This window comes from Heterodontus francisci, chromosome 25 (genome assembly GCF_036365525.1).
Source record: "Heterodontus francisci isolate sHetFra1 chromosome 25, sHetFra1.hap1, whole genome shotgun sequence".
In the NCBI taxonomy this organism is placed as follows: Eukaryota; Metazoa; Chordata; class Chondrichthyes; order Heterodontiformes; family Heterodontidae; genus Heterodontus; species Heterodontus francisci.
Window position 1 is genome coordinate 42,702,423 of NC_090395.1, and position 22,889 is coordinate 42,725,311.

The 22,889-nt window shown below is 41.4% G+C and overlaps 1 protein-coding gene across 5 annotated transcripts in view; it reads left to right on the plus strand.

The window, feature by feature from the left end:
• The window catches only part of LOC137383847 (ladinin-1-like), a 143,117-nt gene that overhangs the window by 114,639 nt on the left and 5,589 nt on the right, over window positions 1–22,889 (plus strand). For 4 of the 5 annotated variants that reach the window (XM_068057147.1, XM_068057149.1, XM_068057148.1 and 1 more), the window contains one exon: window positions 6,789–6,857. In XM_068057147.1, coding sequence (XP_067913248.1) covers window positions 6,789–6,857 — 69 coding nt within the window. Of the gene's footprint in view, window positions 1–1,774; window positions 1,839–6,788; window positions 6,858–22,889 lie in introns of those variants that run through there. The other variant, XM_068057150.1, reaches the window with a different exon arrangement.

A 22,889-nucleotide genomic window follows, 5' to 3' on the forward strand; every position in this document is an offset into this window, starting at 1 on the left:
CTGCAGGGGAAAATAAAGACTTACATTTATAAACCACCTTTCATGGCCTTAGGATGTTCCAGAGAACTTAAGAGCCAATTAAGGACCTTTGAAGTGTAATCATTGTTATAATGTAGGAATTGGAGCAGTCAGTTTGTGCACAGCAAGGTGCCACTAACATCAATGTGATAATGATCAGTTAATTTGTTTTCGTGATGTTGGTTGTGTTATGACTAAGGCGAGAGGAGTGCACTGTTAATTCAGTCCCACTTCTCCACAAGTCAGAACATATTCTTTAAATTTTCCACTTGTTGAAACAGTCAATCAGATACTATTTTTCCCCCAGAATAGAAAGCACTAACCAGGTTTCTTTACTGAACAACAAAATTAGTACTTTATTGTAAAACAAGTCTTAACTAGTCATGAAGTAAAACAATAGCACATATATCAAATTTTAAAATTTAATATTGGATATTTTAAAAAGTCCTCTTTTCTACTTTAACCAATCTTTAAGTTCCCTTGTACCTTAGTCCTTTCACAATCGCACTCACACACACATATATACTCCTATACATAAATCGGTTAACCGGAAAAAGTAAAATGGATTTTTAAATCAGAGCTCTGTGACAGACAAAAAAACACAAATCGATCACTTGCTCATTTTTTTTTAAGTAAACAGCAGATGAGATATGTTGTTGCAAACTGGCATATAGTCCAACCTTCTGAGCAAAAGAATCTTTAGGATCTTTAGAATCTTCCAGAAATTGGTTCTTTTCAGGCGGCACTGAAAGTAATTTAACAGACCTTCTTGAAATATAGGAAACAAGACAAATTCATGGTGGACTTCACAGGATCCTTCAGAGATATTGGAAAACAAAGCTGGGTTGTAGTCTTCTGTTCTTTCTTGACTTCTCCAGGCTTGACGTACTCACTAACAGCCAAACAACTTGGCAGTTATTTCCCACCTAGATGTTCTGTGCCTGCTACTAAGCTTGGCCAATCAAAGGAGAGTTGTCAATTATCTGCCACTGTTGCCATGGCTTCTGCCCCAAGCCTAGCCCGAATCAGATAACAAACAGTAACACAGTTGCCAATTCAGCTCTCACTGTCCTGTTGATTAAAACATTTATTTAGCTTAATGAAAAATTCCTTTTTTAAAAAAAAATATTTTTAGCAAAACAGTCACTTTCATAACAGCTGAGCGATAAATATTAGCTGGGGAAAACACCTCTTCTCTTCTTTAGAAATAGTGTCATGGGATCTTTTAGGTTCACCTGAGAAATCAGTCTAAACCTCAGTTTAACATCTCATGCAAAGATGGCACCTCCAACAGCAGCACTCCCTCGATAATGCAGTGAGGTGTCAGTCTAGATTATGTCCTCAAGCCTCTAAGATGGGACTTAAACCCACAACATTCTGAATCAGCAGCAAGTGCTACCACTGAGTCACGGGTGAAGAAAATCAGAATATTTTTAACAAGACTAACAGCAATGGCAGGTCTCACGTTACACGCACAGTTGTCTTAATCCTACTGCCCCATTGTTACATTCAAGTCAATGGGTGAAATTGGTCTTTGGCGACAGCTGAAAATGGGCAACACCTAATCAACATTGACTTAAATGGTAAAGATAGGTGGGCGGGATGTAAAACAGGCTGCTGATTTGTTTTTTTCCCATTTTACATTAATGCCCAAGATCAATTTCATACTATGGCTTATTTATAATTCCCTTATAATCTATAATCACTGGGAGCCTTGGTGCATTGTAATATATTGTTATGGTTATTTCTTTAATAGTATCTGTGCACTACTCATCTTTTTACTGGAGGAGATTCCGGTCTAACTTGAATCTATAATTCAGGTAATCTAAACAGATATTAAGACAATTCTGTGCACCCTACCTCACACAACACAGCATTCACCAAGAACATGAGCTCCTGTTTGATCAGTTAAATGGAGAATGATGTCACAGCATGTTGCATGTTACACTACACGGGTCTGATAGAGCTCTGCATCACTGGACTATGATATTTTTGTAAAGTAAAGCAACAAGCATGAAGTTTAGCTGAAGGATAGGCTCTGAAGTGGAATGATGGTTGAAGCCACTTAGTGTGATCACCCTCAGGAACTTTTGTTTTGATCAAAATACCGGGTAATAAAAACTAAGCAAAGTGGCCATTTGTGGAAAATAACAAATACAACGCTGGAAATGTAATTTGATTTTTTTCAGTGCGATATGACTGTAGCACCAAATATTTTATTTGTTTCACTTACTGTTTCTTTTTTAATTTGAAAACTTTATTTCTGTTACAGTATTTGTGTAAAAACCTCTTGTGTATATGAAGTTGAGTAGGCATGGGCTGATCACAGTGGCCAAATTCTCATGGAGAGGCAATCACATTACACTTGACTTTCAGACAAGTAAGAAAATGGTTCTTTTGAAAAGGATCACACTAACTGAACAGTTCCAGATATCAGTGATCACACTAAACAGCTCCTAACAGGATGCATTAACTGTACCCTTGCATCTAATTCTATCATTATCTATAATGATAGGACACAATAGGCCTTTATGTGAGTGTTGCAGTTCGCATCCACCAATGGGTCAGTAGAGCTCAAGAATCCAGAAAAGCATTTGGATGTAAGGTAGCGATCTGGGGCTGTTCATTATTTTCTCCATTTTAAATTTTTTGATTCAAATGATGTGGGGCAGTGCAAGTTCCATATTTTGTCCTTGTATTAAGGCAATAGTTGAAGTATAGGTTTCAAAAATATTGATGTCGAATGGGTTCCTTGCAAAAAGAAAGATTGCAATTACCATATTCCCTGAACCTCTGACATAATTTTGGTGAATCATATCCAATGCTGGTGCCTAAAACGCCTATCAACTTTCTCCATTATTGCAATACTCCCTTACAGTGTGCAAATGCAATACAAACAATTACAGCATTTACTTAACTATTAGTACTGCCTGAGTTTCAAGCCAAAGTGATGACTGACAAGGCATGAGAGAGAAAGACAGATTAGAAGAGACTGGGATAGGTTGGACAGAGAGGGTTAGAAAAGCCAGTAGATGAAAGGACAAGCATGTGAGAAGAGAAAAGCTAAGGGAATGCTAGGCAAGAAGATAAAACTAAAGATTTTGAAGAATACAGAAAACCAAAGCCTGGAAGGGATAAACCAGAAGGATGGAGCAACCTAACACAATCAATAGAGGATCAAAACAGATTCCGAGGATAAGGTAACAAACATGAACCAAAGAAGGAATCATAATCAAGCAATTTGTTATCATTGGAAATTAGAGTGTGGACTAATTCAATTATTTCCATGGTTATTTAAGATGTGTCAGATGTTTATGAAAGATCCAATAATCACATGTTCTTATTACTGCTGTTATGCTACACCTTTTCTTTTTTTTTACATATTTTAGTGATTATTTCAAATATTGTGGACTTGTTTGTTCTCAATAATAGTTAAAAATATATCAAAGCTTCCCCCTTTCAGTAGACGGATAAGACAGTCTCGACCATTAAGTTTTTGCTGGAATTTTTTCAGTGTTGCTCTTTAATTACCTGAAAGGAAATGCTTATGTATAACTATTTCAGGTGGTTTCTTTTGCTTTCATACTTGTCCATTTTCAGGTTAACTGCTCTGTTACTATGACATATTCCTCCTGCAGGCTACGCAAGAACTGAACAATAAGAGAAGCTGAAGTTGGGGGATTGAGTTTAAACTTATGCTTTTTATTTTGAACCCTAATGTTCACTCCTGGAACTATATGCCGCCACTTTCGATTCAGAAATATTCTCTGCTATTCCTTCCTTCTTAAATATCAACAGTAACACTCTCACTTATGAATCAGGACATGGTAGCTTCTAGCTGCACTCCAGAAATCCAGAAAATCATCAGTGACTACATGTTGAAAGTAAATGCTTTTGGATGTCCCAATGATGTGAAAGATGTGATTATAAATGCAAGTTATTTCTTAGAATTTCCAGTGCTTACATGCTTGCAGTGCAGTGGCTGAATTATTCCAGGCCCACAACCCTCGAAGATATCTGGCCTCTTGTGCATCCCTGATTTAACTCACTCCACCTTTGGTAGCTCTGCCTTCAGTTGCCTAGGTCCCAAGCTCTGGAATACCCTCCCTATACCTCTCTGCCTGTCCACCTTGCTTTCCTCATTTAAGACACTCCTTAGGCCTAGCTTTTTGATCAAGCTTTTGATCATCTCACCTAATATTTCCCTTTGTGACTTGGTGTCATACTTTGTTTTATAATGCTCCTGTAAAGCGCCTTGGGGTGTTTGATTATGTTAAAGGTGCTATTCAAATATAAAATGTTGTTGTTTTGTTCTCCATTTCCTTCAGTAGGACAGGGAAAATCATCTTTCCTCAAAGCCACAGTTTCTTTATTCTTTTAAATCTTGCTGGCAGCTGCCACTTTGATGGCTTTACCTTTAAACTTTCTTTATCCATCAACATTCTTGGCTTCACAATCTCCTCTGGCTTCAGAACAACTGTCACATCTCATCCACCACTAAAGCTGCTTCTATGAAGCTTTGTTTCCTCATCTGTGCATCGCTTAACAATATTTGAGTAATGACATAGAATTCATTGCCTGAAAACCTTCAACATACTATACTACAATATAACACCTTAAAGCATCATTGCATAGTGCCACTGTACCATCCTGTGTGCCATATTTTTGCTCACTGAATAGGAAGACTGAACACAGCTTTTCCATTGAGTCCTCTGTCCCCCTCCACTCCTGATTACTCAACTACATTTCCGCCTGAATGGTAGCCAACATTGTTAATGAATTCTTTCACTCTGATACCATCCAGCTGCTGTTTAAAATTACTGTTGTCGCTTCCCTATTCAAAAAACCCACCTTCATCCATCTCTTCTCTCTAAACTTGTTCTCCTCTCTAAAGTCCATGTGTTTGCTCATCAACTCTCAGCTCTGCGCCCATTTCTCCTGAAACTTCCTTTTTGAATCCCTCCAGTCTGGGTTTTGCTAACTCACAGCACTGAAACAACTTTAGTCAAAGTCATGAACAATATACTCTGTGGCTATGGTCATTGTTGTTTGTGGGACTTTGCTGTCAGATTGGCTGCTGCATTCATCTACATTACAACAGTGACTTAAAAAGTACTTAATTGGCTGTGAAGTGATTTGGGTCATCCTCAAGTTGTGGAAGGTCTATATGAATGCAAGTTTATTCTTTCAATCTATGCTGTATAATCTGTATGGCTTTGATATCCTCTTCAATGTTGCTACAGTATTTGACATGCCATGATATCCTTCTTCACTGCCTCTCTTTTGTACAGCTATCTATGACCACTCTTGTGTGGTTCTACTCCTAATATCTAGACAAATCAAATGCAAACCTACAATTTATTTTCTTTGTTCCTTTGCACCGTCACCTCTGGAGGCTTCTAAGGATCTATCTTTCTTCTCTTCCTCTTTCTTATCTATATGCTCTTTGGCATTATCATCTGCATGCATGGGGGGTCATCTTTTATATGTAGGCTGATGATATCTAACTTTACCATTCCACAATTTCTCTTAACCCTATGCCTCATGGAGTCAGACTAGCTGTCTGATAGCAAGTCTTGGTTGAGTCACAACTTCCTTCAGCCGAGCTTTGGAAAGACTAACACTATTGTTTTTGATGCCTGTCTCAAACACCACTCCTTTGCCATAGGTTCCATCAATTCCCCTGGACTTTCACTCAGACTGAACAAAACCATGCTCAACATTGGTGTGTTGTGTTTTATCCTGAGCTGAACTTCATAGCCTTCATCTTCACTGTTACCAAGTCGGTTTACTTCTAAATCTACAATATTGCTCACCTCCACCTTTACCTAGCTGCTGAAACCTTTATCACTTCCTTTCATCACCTCCAGACTTGAATACTCCAAAGCTCTCCTTGCTGGTCTTCTCATATCTTCCTTCCGTACACTTCAACTTCTCCAAAATACAGCTGCTGCATTCTGTTCTGCACCAAGTCCCACTCATCCATCAACCCCATTCTTGGTGACTATCATTGGTTTCCTGAACCCTAACACATCCAATATAAAACCCTCATCCTTGACTTCAGATCCAATCATGGCATCACTGCACCCAATCTCTACAATTCTTACAGCTTCCCACAATCATTGATCTTCCAACTCTGGCTGCCTGTGCATCCCTCATCCTTTCACCACATCACTGGAAGCACAACTCTTAGTCACCTAAGCTGTCCTCTCTGAAATATCCTCCTCAAATCTTTTTAAAATTTTCCTCTTTAAAAGTCTTTTTAAAAACCCATATTTTCAACCAAGCCATCAAACGTTTCTATGAACTTCTCTCCAATGGCATGATACCTGTTCCTCCTAGTATTTTTCTTCAAAGTGTCTTTACGTGCTTTGTAGATTAAAGGAGCATTATAAATAAAAGCTGTCGTTGGTGGAAGATTGTGTGTACAAATTCAGTAGAGATATAACCAAAAGAGGAAGGTAATAACTTCAAAACAGAAGTGTGATGAAATGCTGGAAAGAAACACAGAACCAATATACTTCAGTAGACGCACTTCACAGTTAAAGCAACTAATTAGAATTTAGACCAAACTTTACAGAAGGAACACCATTGTCGACAAAAGATTATTTACAACAATTTTAAGCACAGCAAAACAAATGCGGTAGACGTTTCCTTTATTCATTAGCTATGTTTTGTACATACTGTCCTGTAATCACAACAACTCAAAAGTATTGAAATGTTGTCGTGAATTGTACATAAAAATAAAAGAAGTTGATTCATGTTTCCAGGATATCAGACCAGGAGATGTAGCCAACAAACGCAGTCTGTGGGAGAACAAAGCTGATTCTGTGGAAAAGGTAACAAAATTAAAATGAAAGTAAAAAAAATATTCTATTTAAGTACTTTATGCAGGCAAATTAAAGATACTCATTGTACTTTGGAATAATAGTGGCCTTTTCTAATTATCTATATCCTGATTTTTAAAACAGCAATGTCAATATTCTTTGCCTGCCAACATCTGTAGGTCAACTTACATTGAAATAACTTGGTTTCCACTGGATTCCTCAGTAAATAGATAAATTAATATGTGGAAAAAGAGTTAATCAATTCCAGTTATATATAGAGAGAAATACAATGGACATTTTGAAGTCTGTTATATAGTTTAAATGGAGGATTGTTGATGGAATGTATGATATAGGACCACTCAGGAATGAATGAAACAATTTAGTTGTGCAGAATTAAGATACAATATACAAAATGATTGTCATTGGAGGGTAACTAATGTAACAGCTATTTTTCAATAAGGGAAAAAAGGTATAAATAGGAGTAACTGTAGACCAGTTAGTCTCACGTTATGTGTGAGAAAACTCTTATAGTTAATAATGAGATAAAATGAATGGATGCCTGGATTAATCAAAGAAAGTCAGCATAAATTTGTCAATGGCAAGTTTAATTGAGTATTTTGAAGATGTGATCACATGAATAGATAATGGCAATTCTGTAGATGTTTTGTACATAGATTTTCAGCAGATATTTGATGGGGTCTCACAGAGGCTTGTTAGAAAAATTTAGGTATATGGTACAAGAAGTAATATAGCAGTATAGATAAAATGTTTTGTTTCAAATTATGCCATGAATTTAAAATAGTTTAATGTCTTTGTTAAACTATCAGGTGGTGAAATCTTATAAAGAGAGAAAACAAAGAGGTAACATAAATTCGACCTTAGTTTTTTTAATTAAACAGAAGTGTGGGGGACAATAGTTCCCTGGTGCATTCTCCATGGCAACATCTCAACCAATCAGAGTTGAGTTACCAACCAATTTCTCATGCAGTATTAATTGTTGCTTCCTTTGAAATTTGGCATTCTTGCGGTGGCCCTGATGAGTGCAAGACTAATAGCTTTGACAGCATGTCCCTTTTTTTCAGCAATACTCAAGTTCTGACTTTAGTTGTTAATAGTCTGTAAAGTTAAATAGGACAAAGCGAGGAATATATTAAACAGAGGTCTGCAATGAATTTTGAACTATGTTATCCAAGCAGATGTCTACATTAGGTTGAAATTGTGGGATTACAGACATGAAATTATCACAATGCCAGCAGCTTTATTTAACATTCCACAGGCAACACCACTAAAACAGTTTTTAACTGGTCCAAAAACAAAATATTACGGTTGCTGGAAATCCGAAATAAAAACAAAAAATGCTGGAAATACTCAGCAGGTCTGGCAGCATCTGTAGGGAAAGAAACAGATAACATTTCAGGTGAATTCATCAGAACTGGAAAAAGATGAAAAGTCATCAACCTGAAACGTTGTGGGCTGAATTTTGCCATGGAGGTGGAGGTGGGTTCTGAGGTGGGTGGAGGGGGGGAGCTGGGGAAATTCAAATACAGATAGTTGCACATCAGGGCTGCTCCCTGATGCTACCCTACCTCTGGGTGAGTTTCCAAGGGGCAGGCTGCCTCGGGAATCAGCAACCCGCTCCAGGAGGCAGGTAGCCAATTAAACCAATTAAGGTCTCACTTAGGAGTCATTTTCAGAACCTGCTGGCATTTTCCCAGTGTTTGACTGGCCCCTGCTTAGTCCGCAGCCAGGTAGCAACTTGGAGGGGGCCTCCTGGTGGTAGGCTGAAGGGCCAACAAGCCTCCTCTCACTGACCCAATGAATGAGGTGCAAGTAGGTAAAGGCTGCAGCTACGGCCAAACCTGTTCCTGCGTTTGGGTTTCCCATCTATGCTAATGGCCCGGACAACTGTGGGCCTTCTTTCAATTAAAATTTACAGCAGGCTGCCGAGACGCCTCCATTTTGAGGCACCCTCGCGCTCTTTCTGCCTCAGCAGTGCCCACCTCTTCCGGTGGAGCTGCTGGCTGGCTAGTGCTACAAGCCCTCTCATTGGGCCTCCCACCTCGGACACCCGCGCACCATCCTTAGTTAGATTCCAAACGGTGAGGCGGCCAATTAGGAACCGGCCTCACGTAAAGTGCACCTGCGGGGGCCTTGACAATAAGTGCGGGCTTGGAACCCACAAATGGTCCTGACATCAGGTTCCCAAAGCCCCTGATAAAATTCAGCCCATGAAGTCTGTTTCTCTCTCCACAGATGCTGCCAGAACCTGCTGAGTATTTCCAGATTAATCAATCATTCAGCTCATTGTGGGATTGTTATTCATTAAATATTGCGGTGTTTCAAATTGGCTGTGGCTACAAAACAACAATGACCGAACTTCAAAAGTAATTTGGTGGCTGTTAAGCACTTTGAGATATCCTAAGGATATAAAAAAAAGTGCTGTATAAATTTAAACTCTTTCTTCACTGAGCTTCTTCGAAATTGCTGGGGAATACAAACTACTTTTGTGTAATGTGCATGCACTTTTTGCCACAACCTGTACAGGCTGCACGACTGCAATAAGAATAAACCTCAGTGATCAGTGCAGAGTACCAAGCCAATGGCACAAAGTTACCAGATGCCTGTGTGCCTTGACTAACTCCTTTTCTCTTTGTTTATACTGTCACATGAAAGGGCACGAGCAGCTGTGAGCTCAAATTATTGTGAATACACAAATTTACCTTGTATAATGAGGCTTGTGAGCAGTTGGTGTTCTACAAAACATGTAAGGTCAGGTTAGAGGTCACCTTATGAGGTCAGATGTAAGACACTTTGCAATGCATTTCTGTTGAAACACAGAGTGGCATTTGGTTGAGTTAAACATAAAAGCTTCTACATTTTATATTATGCAATATTGTGAGACAAATCGTAGTCGCCGAAGCATATAGAAGTGCAGGGATCACTGCTGCCCGGTAAACTATGATCTTAGTCTCGGGATTGAGATCCTCAAATACTGTCTTACTCAGTCGGCCGAAGGTTGAGCTGGCACATTGGAGACGCAAGCTCCTCCAAATCCAGTGGCAAGAAAGGCAGTCCAACAGCAGCGTCCTCTCCCAAGCCAACTTGCCCAGCATCAGGGTGCTAATTGCCCAAAACCAGCTCTGCTGGGCAGACGTGTCATTTGCATGCCTGACACCAGACTCTTGAAGCAGCTGTTCTACTCAGAACTTGGTCATGGCAGGAGACTCCCAGGAGAACACCAGAAATGCATTAGGGATGTTCTCCATGCATCCCTGAGTGATCAAACATCTGCATCAACTCATGACCATCCTAGATGGAGAAAGTTTATTTGGGAAGGCATTGTACCCCTCAAGGGACTTCGTCAGGAACATGCGGACACAGAGTCAAGGCGACTGAGGAAGCACAAAAACCTCCAGATTATTCATCTACTTGACCCTTCAAGCACCACCTGCCCCTCATGTGACAGAGTCTGCAGATCACACATTAACTTATCAGCCATCTCAGAACCCATCGAACCAGAGTGGAAGCAAGTCATTCTCAATCCTGAGGGACTGCCTAAGAGAGAGATACAAATACTAATAGTTTGTGGGCGGATGCAAGAGTGAATGACAATGATGTCATTCACATGATTTTCCATAACTTCCATGCATTTTGCACTGCTTCCTTTACCGAACCATATAAACCTGGCAATCGGGTTATCTAGGCACTGGGCTCCAAGCAAAAATTAGTTTAAAGAAACTGTTGTGAAATTGGCACATTTGCAGGGTATTATTGCAGCTTTTCTCTTGTTTTTTTTCTTGAAAAGTCTTTGTTGTAATTGCTCTAGTGTTGCTTTTAGCCTATTTCTATTGTCACAATGGGTTTTCGATTGCGAATTCCCCAATATCTCTATTTCTTCGGTGAAGAGAGAACCAACAGAGGGAAGATGCCAGATAAAGCTGCAACCAATCGTTGGTGCAGCCACAGCAGAATACAGAGTCAGAGGTGTTCACACCTACACTTGTCTGAGGACACTGCCCGCAGTGGCTTGAATTCACCAAGAAAATTTTCACAGAGTCACGCCACATTTTGCAATCAGACCTGGAGCTAAATTCCACCACAGACCTACAGTGCTGCCAGTTCCTAGACAAATCATAATCGTACTCTGCATTTATGCATTAGTATCATTTCAAGCTGCCAGTGGGGGCATCTTGAATATAAACCAATCAGCTGTGTATAGATGTGTGCGGCAAGTTATAGATACCTTGTTTACTCCAGCTTCCACACAACAGCTGATGGAAGCACGAGACGGCTGTGCAGTTTTACAGAATGGCAGGCTTTCCAAAGTTGCAGTAGTTTACAGATTGCAGTTTAAAGGTCCGCCACCTGTTAATGGATACTCATGGTTGTCATGGGTTACCTTCTCCTGCAAGAAGAGTGAAAGAAATGACAAGTTATTACAAAATGCATCTTTTTCCAGAGGGTGTGTTTCATTTTATTTGTTCCATTTTTTTAATGGCATTTTGGGCTTAAAACCAGATTTATTCAAGAAAGTAACCCAGTCTATTCGATGCGCAACAGCCTAAGTATGTCTGCTGTTGTTGTCGGAGAGATATTAATATATTAATGTGTTAAATTGTAACCAAGATTGCTTTATTCAATGTGTTCTGAGAGGAAGTTACAATTATTGCCAATTGTATTGTCCCCTGCAGCTATTAGGTGGGCAATGGTCTATTTAGATTTTTTGTAGGGTTATTTGCATATACTTCCAGTTTAGAGCTTACAAGTAGACTACTGAAACAAAAACAAGAAATGCTGGATTCACTCAGCAGGTCTGGCAGCATTTGTGGAAAGAGAAGCAGAGTTAACGTTTCGGGTCAGTGACCCTTCTTCGGAACTGACAAATATTAGGAAAGTCACAGATTATAAACAAGTGAGGTGGGGGTTGGGCAAGAGATAACAAAGGAGAAGGTGCAGATTGGACCAGGCCACATAGCTGACCAAAAGGTCACGGAGAAAAGGCAAACAATATGTTAATGGTGTGTTGAAAGACAAAGCATTAGTACAGATTAGGTGTGAATATACTGAATATTGAACAGCAGCAAGTGCAAACCTGAAGAAAAACAACCTGAAAAAAACAGTGGGTAAGCAAACTGAACAAACTAAGATGAAATGAAATAAATGCAAAAAAAGATTGTAAAAAATGTAAAAAGGAATGTAAAAAAAAAGGAAGAAAAAATAACTAAAAATGAAAGTAAAGTGGGGGGCTGTCATGCTCTGAAATTATTGAACTCAATGTTCAGTCCGGCAGGCTGTAGTGTGCCTAATGTGTGCCGTAATGATGAGATGCTGTTCCTCGAGCTTGCGTTGATGACTACTGAGTTTGATCATGAAGTTGCCACCTTAGAGACAGTTTCTACAATGTTCAGCCCATTTTCACTTTGTATCCAATAGATACTTGTGAACCAGATTCAGTCCGAAATATATTTGATTTCTTTTCATTTGTTCTGGGTGGAGTTTCAAAGGAGTTGGACAGCAAAAACCTTCTGAAACCATCAGAGCGGAAAAGAGGCAGGAGATTTAACAGGGGAAAGTTGCCTCACAAACTTCATGTGACGTCATTGTTAAGAGAAGTTATCCGATTTTCACTGTGAATTTTAGTGCAGATGACATGTTCTGAGGAATAACCTCTACGTTCTGCTTATTTTTTTATTATTAAACCTGTTCTATAGTTTATAGCCTAAACCAAAGTTTGTTAGGTTGTTTAGTTTATTGCTGTCCAAAATCAAGCAGCTCACATGATCTATCCAGTAAACTGAGTATAGTGACAAGAATTTATTTTCGATTCCTGGTTTTGCTACAGTTATCCAGATATTTAATATGCAAAGGCTTGCACCAGTTAGGCCTCACTTGCAGGAATGACTGAGCACAAGGGCAGATGCAAAACATGTAATGGTTGCAATTGTTAAGATGGTGTCCAGTAAGACCCAAGTCTCAGCATGCAGCCTATAGTTGATGGAATGATGTCTACATATAATAATCAACTACATTAGATGGGAAGATTATAATCAGGTGAATTAGATGGAAGGATTCTTTTCAGTTGAATACTTATAATTAGCGCTACCAAATTCAGGTCAAATTTTACAAATTTCACAGTCACAGCATTTTAAGAATCGTGAATTTCATGATTTCACGTATTTAAATCATAAATTTCATGGTGTTGCAACAAACCACGAAAATGATCTATTTAAAACAAAAAAAGACCAGGGGGTTTTCTGGTTTCAAATGGCATTTACTGTACACTCAAAAACTCATGTAAAAAACTGACGAGAAACAGGTCACATGCTTTACCCACTGAAATCAGTGGTTGAGTGTGAGCATGTGGCAACCTGCAACTGTCTCGTTCTTCATTCCCTGTCTCTACGCGGTGAACTCCTGTCCGTGTTTAGACACAGCTCTCTCCGCGTCCACAGAGTTTGTTGGAATTATCAGACAGCACCGTGCTAGCCTTGCAAGGTGGGATATGCTGCATTCCAAAGGGTTCCAAAAGTGCAACACAGACCAAGCACAATCTGCTTCTTTTGAAATGCTTTAATAAACAGGACTCTCCAGCCTCTAGTTCTTATCAAAGTCAGGACATATTTTGTCATGTAAGTTGCAATGTCACTAATGAAAGCAGACACTTTGCTGAAATTGGCACCATATTTTGAAACAGTTCTGATTATCACTTGGAAAGTTTGGTGTAATTAACAGCTTCTAAGTGGATGCAGTCTGCAAGTACTGTTGTTAACTTTCCTGACTGTACATCTTCCGCCTTACCAGACATAAAATCAAACAAAATATGCAGCACATATTAGGGGAGGCGGTGATGTAGTGGTATTGTCACTGGACTAGTAACCCAGAGACCTAAGGTATTGCTCTGGGGACTTGAGTTCAAATCCCACCACAGCAGAAGGTGGAATTTGAATTCAATTAATAAATCTAGAATTAAAAAATGCTAGTCTAATGATGGCCATGAAACCATTGTCGATTGTTGTAAAAACCCATCTGGTTCACTAATGTCCTTTAGGGAAGGAAATCTGCTGTCCTTACCTGGTCTGGCCTACATATGAGTCCACACAGCAATGTGGTTGACTCTTACATGCCCTCTGAAATGGCCTAGCAAGCCACTCCATTGTATCTAACTGCTACGAAGTCAATAAAAAGGAATGAAACCAGATGGACCACCTGGCATCAACCTAGGCACCGGTCACTGGCGCTGGGTCAAAATCCTGGAACTCCCTTCCTAACAGCACATGGGTGTACCTACCCCACATGGACTGCAGCGGTTCAAGAAGGCAGCCCACCACCACCTTCTCAAGGGCAATTAGGGATGGGCAATAAATGCTGGCCTGGCCTGCGACGCCCACATCCCATGAATGAATTTAAAAAAACATAATTGTCTTACTCATCACAAATAATTGCAAAAGTCTCATACACGTTAATCTGAGTCTTCATCTCCTCAGAATGTGTAGCAAAAACCTTTGGTAGGTAGTGCTGTCATAGGTTATTTGCACTTGGTAAGTAAACACCATTTAGCACATTACATTGAATGAATATCCACAGCTTTGGGTGATCAAGTATTCCAATGGTATGTTGGCGTTTGCAGAAGCATTCACAAGTTCCATTGTAACTAACTGATGATTTTCTGAGCTCTTTGTCGACTTCTTAAAAAGAGATAAAATTGTTGCTTGTTTTTCTGCGTGGTTTTTTTTCAGCATTGCGGTGTTGGATGCTCTCTTTCTGCTGCAATGGCTTTTGGACTTTAAGTGGCGCTGAACCTCCGTGTGTGTTCCAATTAAACATTGCAGCTTGCACAAAACAGTATTCCACCATTGGCACACAGAATTTGGCTTCCAAATTCTTTCACTCGATGTGCTGCAGTAAAGGCTGTGGCCATTTTTGATTTGCTCATTCTGGCATTTTCACTTGTCTGCTAATACTTGAGACTGCTTCTCTCTAAACCGGAAACCTTCCCTCATCTGCCAATAAATAAGTTGAGCCTTGTGTCAATCAGATAAATGCCAGAATTTTGCAAAATGGCCGAATTCAAGGAGGACCCAAGATTTCACAGTCTGTGACGCATTTTGTTGGGCCTTACTTTTAAGGATGGGGGATGGAGCGTAAAGGGCATTCCACCATCACATGGGCATTTTCTTTTAAAGATTTTAAGGATTTCTATCCTGTATCAATATCAGGTCATGGTAGTTTCGCTAATCTTGGCTTGCCAAGCTTATTGAACATCTTCATGCACTGTTTCCATGAGTCTAGTGTGTTGTGCACTGCTTCCTTTACCTGACCTACTCCTGCTCCCCCTCCTGGAGCTTCCTGGGGCTCTGACACATAATGGGATTGATTTTGTGGAGGAAGCAGGGCTCCCGGGCCAGGCTGAAATGGCGGGGTGGCAGTGGGGGGGATCCCAGCCTCGGCCTTTTCGTGCCCTCCCCCAACCTACCCCCCTCTTTCCACCTCTCCCCCCAGAGTGATCTTCCAGTGTTTTGAAGGTTAAGTGTCCTGCGCTGGGATCGTCATCCCTTTAAAGATGGGGATACTGCCTCCAGAGCTGCTGGCCAATCACAGGGCCAGCACCTCAGCTGTATCGGCAGTACCACTGGCAGTGGTGGCCACTGCCGGTATTACAGAGGCCTTGAACCTAGGCCCAGTGCTGGAAACCCAGACCTCAGGTAACTGAGGCTAGGTTGCCATGGCCAGGTTAGAAGTCCCTGGCGAGGGGCATTGGGGGTTGGTGGTAAAGCCCAGGGGGAGGAGGTTCCTGGGAGGTGCATTGTTTCCTGGCCAGAGCATTCCGTGGGCCACAGATTGCCCATGGAGGAGAGAACACCACCCCCGCCCCCCACGCCTGCAGGGAGGGCGCCTCATTTTACAAGGTACCTCCATGTGTGGCGGAGGCACCCCCACTTCTGTTTGGATCCCAGCAGTGGCAGGAAGAGGCCTTTAAGTGGCTGTTAATAGCCCATTTAAGGGCCTCAATTGGCTTCTGGGCGGGAAGGCCGCCATTGACCTATCCCACCCCTGGCAAGATTGCTTGGTGATGGGGTGGCGACGGGCCCTCTGCCCCACCACCTGTCGCGATTCTATGGGCCTCCCCACTTCCGACCTCACTTCAGGTGCCCAGAAAATCCAGCCCAATGCCTCATTTCCTCAAAAAGAATCTCAATGGCACTATCAGACAAGTGGTTTGCTCTGTGGCCTCCTCGACTCCTTCCGTGTTTTTAGACAAAAGCTTGCTTGTTTCAATTTGTTTTAAACTTCAGGATGCTTGCCTCTGTAAACTGTAACTGGTTTTTCGGCCTTGCTTTTTCCTGCTCACAATCAGAGGCCTTTTCCACACCTGAAAACATGCAGTGTTTCCTGGGGCTTGGGTGGACCTTAGATGTTTAGCTTGATCACGGCCTGGCTCTATGAGAATGAAAACTGCTTGGCTGCACTTCAAGGATCCATGTCATTTCATGGGTGGTATCTAAGTTTGTGGCAAAATTATAACAAGTTGGAACAGTTCCAGTAGGTCTACACTGCAAGCCATTTGCGCAATATGAATAGCAGATACTATGAAAATATTGACTTATTGGGCTGGATTTCAGAAGCTCACTGTAGAGATCGGTCGCGAGCTTCAAAAATGGCAGTCCGCACGCGTGGACCGGATGTCGTGGAGCTGCCGCGATATTCAGTGCAGCAGCTCAAGCTGTTGGAGCAACAGGGTGGTGGTGATAGTAGATTTTAATTTTCCCAACATTGACTGGGATTCACTTAATGTTAGAGGTCTAGATGGAGCAGAATTTGGAAGGAGCATCCAGGAGGGTTTTCTAGAGCAGTATGTAAATAGTCCAACTCGGGAAGGGGCCATACTGGACCTGCTGTTGGGAAATGAGCCGGGCCAGGTGGTTGACGTTTCAGTAGGGGACTACTTTGGGAATAGTGATCACAATTCCGTAAGTTTTAGAATACTCATGGACAAAGACGAGAGTGGTCCTGAAGGAAGAGTGCTATATTGGGGGAAGGCCAACTATACCAAAATTCGGCAGGAGCTGGGGAATGTAGATTGGGAGCAGCTGTTTGAAGGTAAATCCACTTTTGATATGTGGGAGGCTTTTAAAGAGAGGTTGATTAGCGTGCAGGAGAGACATGTTCCTGTGAAAATGAGGGGTAGAAATGGCAAGATTAGGGAACCATGGATGACAGGTGAAATTGTGAGACTAGCTAAGAGGAAAAAGGAAGCATACATAAGGTCTAGGCGGCTGAAGAAAGACGAAGCTTTGAAAGAATATCGGGATTGTAGGCGCAATCTGAAACGAGGAATTAAGAGGGCTAAAAGGGGTCATGAAATATCTTTAGCAAACAGGGTTAAGGAAAATCCCAAAGCCTTTTATTCTCATATAAGGAGCAAGAGGGTAACTAGAGAAAGGATTGGCCCACTCAAGGACAAAGGAGGAAAGTTACGCGTGGAGTCAGAGAAAATGGGTGAGATTCTAAACGAGTACTTTGCATCGGTATTCACCGAGGAGAGGGACATGACGGATGTTGAGGTTAGGGACAGATGTTTGATTACTCTAGGTCAAGTCGGCATAAGGAGGGAGGAAGTGTTGGGTATTCTAAAAGGCATTAAGGTGGACAAGTCCCCAGGTCCGGATGGGATCTATCCCAGGTTACTGTGGGAAGTGAGAGAGGAAATAGTTGGGGCCTTAACAGATATCTTTGCAACATCCTTAAACACGGGTGAGGTCCCGGAGGACTGGAGAATTGCTAATGTTGTCCCCTTGCTTAAGAAGGGTAGCAGGGAAAATCCAGGTAATTATAAACCGGTGAGCCTGACGTCAGTGGTAGGGAAGCTGCTGGAGAAGATACTGAGGGATAGGATCTATTCCCATCTGGACGAAAATGGGCTTATCAGTGATAGGCAACATGGTTTTGTGCAGGGAAGGTCATGTCTTACCAACTTAATAGAATTCTTTGAGGAAGTGACAAAGTTGATTGATGAGGGAAGGGCTGTAGATGTCATATACATGGACTTCAGTAAGGCGTTTGATAAGGTTCCCCATGGTAGGCTGATGGAGAAAGTGAAGGCGCATGGGGTCCAAGGTATACTAGCTAGATGGATAAAGAACTGGCTGGGCAACAGGAGACAGAGAGTAGCAGTGGAAGGGAGTTTCTCAAAATGGAGACCTGTGACCAGTGGTGTTCCACAGGGATCCGTGCTGGGACCACTGTTGTTTGTGATATACATAAATGATTTGGAGGAAAGTATAGGTGGTCTGATTAGCAAGTTTGCAGACGACACTAAGATTGGTGGAGTAGCAGATACTGAAGGGGACTGTCAGAGAATACAGCAGAATATAGATAGACTGGAGAGTTGGGCAGAGAAATGGCAGATGGAGTTCAATCAGGGCAAATGCGAGGTGATGCATTTTGGAAGATCCAATTCAAGAGTGAACTATACAATAAATGGAAAGGTCCTGGGGAAAATTGATGTACAGAGAGATTTGGGTGTTCAGGTCCATTGTTCCCTGAAGGTGGCAACGCAGGTCAATAGAGTGGTCAAGAAGGCATACGGCATGCTTTCCTTCATCGGACGGGGTATTGAGTACAAGAGTTGGCAGGTCATGTTACAGTTCGGACACATTTGGAATACTGCGTGCAGTTCTGGTCGCCACATTACCAAAAGGATGTAGATGCTTTGGAGAGGGTGCAGAGGAGGTTCACCAGGATGTTGCCTGGTATGGAGGGCGCTAGCTATGAAGAGAGGTTGAGTAGATTAGGATTATTTTCATTAGAAAGACGGAGGTTGAGGGGGGACCTGATTGGGGTGTACAAAATCATGAGAGGTATAGACAGGGCGGATAGCAAGAAGCTTTTTCCCAGAGTGGGTGATTCAATTACAAGGGGACACGAGTTCAAAGTGAAAGGGGAAAAGTTTAGGGGGGATATGCGTGGAAAGTTCTTTACGCAGAGGGTGGTGGGTGCATGGAACGCATTACCAGCGGAGGTGGTAGACGCGGGCACGATAGCGTCTTTTAAGATGTATCTAGACAGATACATGAATGGGCAGGAAGTAAAGAGATACAGACCCTTAGAAAATAGGCGACAGGTTTAGATAGAGGATTTGGATCGGCATAGGCTTGGAGGGCCGAAGGGCCTGTTCCTGTGCTGTAATTTTCTTTGTTCTTCTTTGTTCTTTGCATTTAAATGGCCAGGGCGGACCGCACCACCGCACCCCCCCCCCCACCACCCTGGTGACAGGGGGTGGGTGGTCGTCCATCCTGGGCAAGGGCATCAGGCGCCGATGCCATTTTTAAAGGACTTCAAGACCTACATTACAATTAAAAGTTTTTTAAGCGGCAGTCCATAAAAATTTTTTTTTAAATTTAATACATGTTTCCAGCCACTCTCCCACCCACCAATAACCAGCCATTCCTTGCCCTCTACACCCCCTCCCCACCCCCAAATACTCACCTTGTGTACCTGGCATTTCCCCCACCACTTTTAACTTTGCCCCTTCCCACCATCTCCTACACCAACTAGATTAGTTTGACCCCACTCCCCCTGCTCCTGCACTGAAATACTTAGCTGCTCACCCCTCCCCACCTCCCGCAGCGGATCTCCAAATGGATATCCGAAGGCGCTGAGTGCCGGCCACCGGCAGCAATATCACCCCGGAATGGACGGAGGGAGCGGGTAAGTTATTAATTCATTTATTTTAATAGATTTGCCTATGTAAATTTTGGTGCGTCGCCGAGTGGCGTGGGGGCCACCACGAGGCCTCGCCGCCGCCGGCAGTATCGGGCCGGGCCTTCCTGGCATCGAGGCCCATGGCGGGCTGCTTCCGGGGGCATTTTCTGGGTGTAAAATCCAACCCATTGTCTTGGCTTATGTGGAGCATAAACGCTGGAATAGATCACTTGTGCTGAATGGCATGTTTCTGTGCTGTAAGTTCTTACTAATTATGCCACACTATAATTATGGTTGACTGAACTTGAATAAAATAAGGAGCATGTGTATAACACATTTAATTCCACTTTTCACAGCCACCCTCTTATACCTTCCTCACTGAAGATTACTGTAAAATGTATTCCCAATACAAAAGTCATAAAATTTATATCCTTCAAGACAGAAGCTGTTGATGGTAAGGATACAGAGACCCTAAATTTTACAGGAATTGTTCCATTTATGCATAGAATAGCCCAGAGTTGACTTTTGATTGTTTGGTTTCAACAAGGACCCAGACGCCTGCCCCTTGTATCTCCTTATACAGGTTTTCAGCACTCATCAGAGTGATTCATTGCACTTACCACATTTAAAAAAAAGAAGCTAAACCCCTGCTGCTGGGAATATTGTCATTTTGCTCTGGGTGTGTAGACTTTGATTTCCTGCCTTTTGTACTCAATGTAAAATTGTCACTCTCTTGGCAGATTTGGATTTGATTTTTGTTGGCAGCACCTGAACAAACCAAGGTGCAGCAGCAGGTGATCATCCTGCTGCACGGTAAGGCCATATCTCAACCATCAAAAACACAGAAAAAGGAATTCATATGGATGGATATTAGTAGCATTTGCCAAGCTGTCTGCATTATTTTGTCCATTCCTAGAACTCAACGTTGGCTCCTAATATAGACTGGGGACCAGATTTCTTCCCGTAATATTCAAACTTGTAAAGGGGTAGAATTCTACTCACTTTTATCAACAGATTTTTCCAATAAGCGTGTTAATGCATTGGTCACCTGCTGGATAATGTAGAATGACTGATATTAATGTTGTAGAATGACTGATATTAACGTTGTCCCCTATGGCAGCTTGGAATGAATCAGACCATAAAGATTTAGAGCTGTTTTGACCTTGAGTGCCACGGACAATGTTACGGTTGTCTGGAGATTGGCTGAAGGTCAGATTCTAGGAGATGGCACAATTCATTCACTGGCTCCCTGGAGAAATGGAGTTTGTGAAATCAGTTTTTTTGCAAGGTAGGAGTGCCTCTGCTTTGAGTGCTAGAAGTGTGGAGAAGGATAGCTCCTGATACCACCTGATCTGCCTCACATCCCTACTTTCATCCTTTTTCTGTTTTTTCCAAATAACTCAAAACGAGAGATCCTCTACCGGAATAATCATTTTCTAAATTATAATTGCAACAACTACAAAGCTGTCAGCCAAAGCTTTTGGCCAAAGTCACCAGGTATAAAAGTAGACTAGCATTGAAAATAATAATCAGCGCAAAGTTGAGGTAAATTGCCATTTTCTGAGATTCTTTTCAAAGCCCCTGTGGATTGTCCTGTCAGTGCTGATTTTGTGTCAGCCCATAAGTCACCCATTGAATCTTTTATATAAGTGAACCCTGCAAAATTCATTGCAATGATAAGTGGGGCAGGTGTTTAGTGTTAAAAAGTTTCTGTTTCATGTCTTCTGCTGATGGAGTTCATGGCACAGAATGAGGCCCATTTGGTCTTTACTGTTTCTGTAAATAGATACAATAAAAGCAAATTGAAATCTCAAAAAATACTAGAATGTTCATAATATAAAGTGGAAATTGATTGCTATTTTTGAGCCATTATATACCATAGTGTACTGGCACAATAGTACGTAAAGACATGCCTGCCCCATACTGTCAGAAGTAAAAAGATCCACTCGAGTACATGGTATTCAGCAACTGGCACATGATACAACTATTGTAAATCCTCGCATGAGCTACACATTCTTGCCATTAATGACACATAGCATGGGATAGCTTCCAAATGGAGATGTACATTCTGTGCAGAGTCTCATTGTTTTCAGCGATGCAGTGCAACAATATCATTTTATGCCGTGTTTTAAACCAGCCATTATTTTTGCACATTTTTAATCTCCAAACTCATTGATAAGAGACAGTAGATTTATTAGATGTCTAAATCCATAAGCATGAATTAAATGGAGTATAGTATACTCATGCATGCCAAACACCAGCTTTTTAAGTTGACAGTTTTTTTTAAACTCACATGCCCATTTATTAGTATCTCACAAAACAAAATCAACATTTGCTTCACTGGAATTGAAGTTGTTGGTATGAAGTAACCAGAGAGCAGAATTAAAGGCTGTTTGAAGCAGTTTTATTTTCAACCGTTGTTGGCTGTGAGGAAACTTGAGAGAGAAAGGTTCTGAGATTCATTAGAATGTTACCCAGGCTCTAAGGATTAGATTATGAGTTGAGATTACACAAACTAGGCTTGTATTCCCCGGGACATGGACGATTAAGGGATGATTTGATTGACATTTTAAGTATTTAATAGGAATTAATAGGGTTGAGAGAATTATTTGCTCTTAGTGGGGGCGTCTAGGACAAGAGGACGCAACCTTAAAATCAAAGTCAAGCTATTTGTCTCATTGCCATTTCCACTCCAACTCTATTTCTAAACCCTGGCAAAACTACCAATACAGTGATGCAATGTGTAATAAAGACAATTAATGCATTTACACCAGAAAAAAAAATCCTCTCTATTTAAGAAATGAGACTCCCATATCTATGACTTTACGACAATGCACTGCTGTGATGAATGTTGCAGACAGTTGGCTTGTCCAAAAGTGAGTTGCAGTAACTGGCTATATTCAGTAACTTTGCTGTTTTCACTTCATTTTACACACAACTGAGTTGCCTTGGAGGAACCATGGAGAGAGCTCACACCATCCTTGTTAGAGCTGTCAATATCCAAGGGAAAAATATGAGCAGTGACATTAATAATCAATAAGTCCATAATGGCCACCCCCCAAACTGGAGGAAGTCAGGTATATGAGAGCACAAAATTCAGCTCCCTCTGACTGTTCCTGCAAACCACATTTTTTTGCACTTTACTTTTTTAATGACTGGAGTGTGTAATGATTTTTATTTCGAGCAGAAAAAAATTAACACTTCGACGAGCTCAAAAATAACAATAAAGGCTACAAAATAGTATTGACAATAAGGGCAAGCGAGCAGTTAGTGTATTTGTTTGGCATTCCATTGGAGAGCATTAACCGACTTAATTTAATTTTACCTGCAAAGTTGCATTGA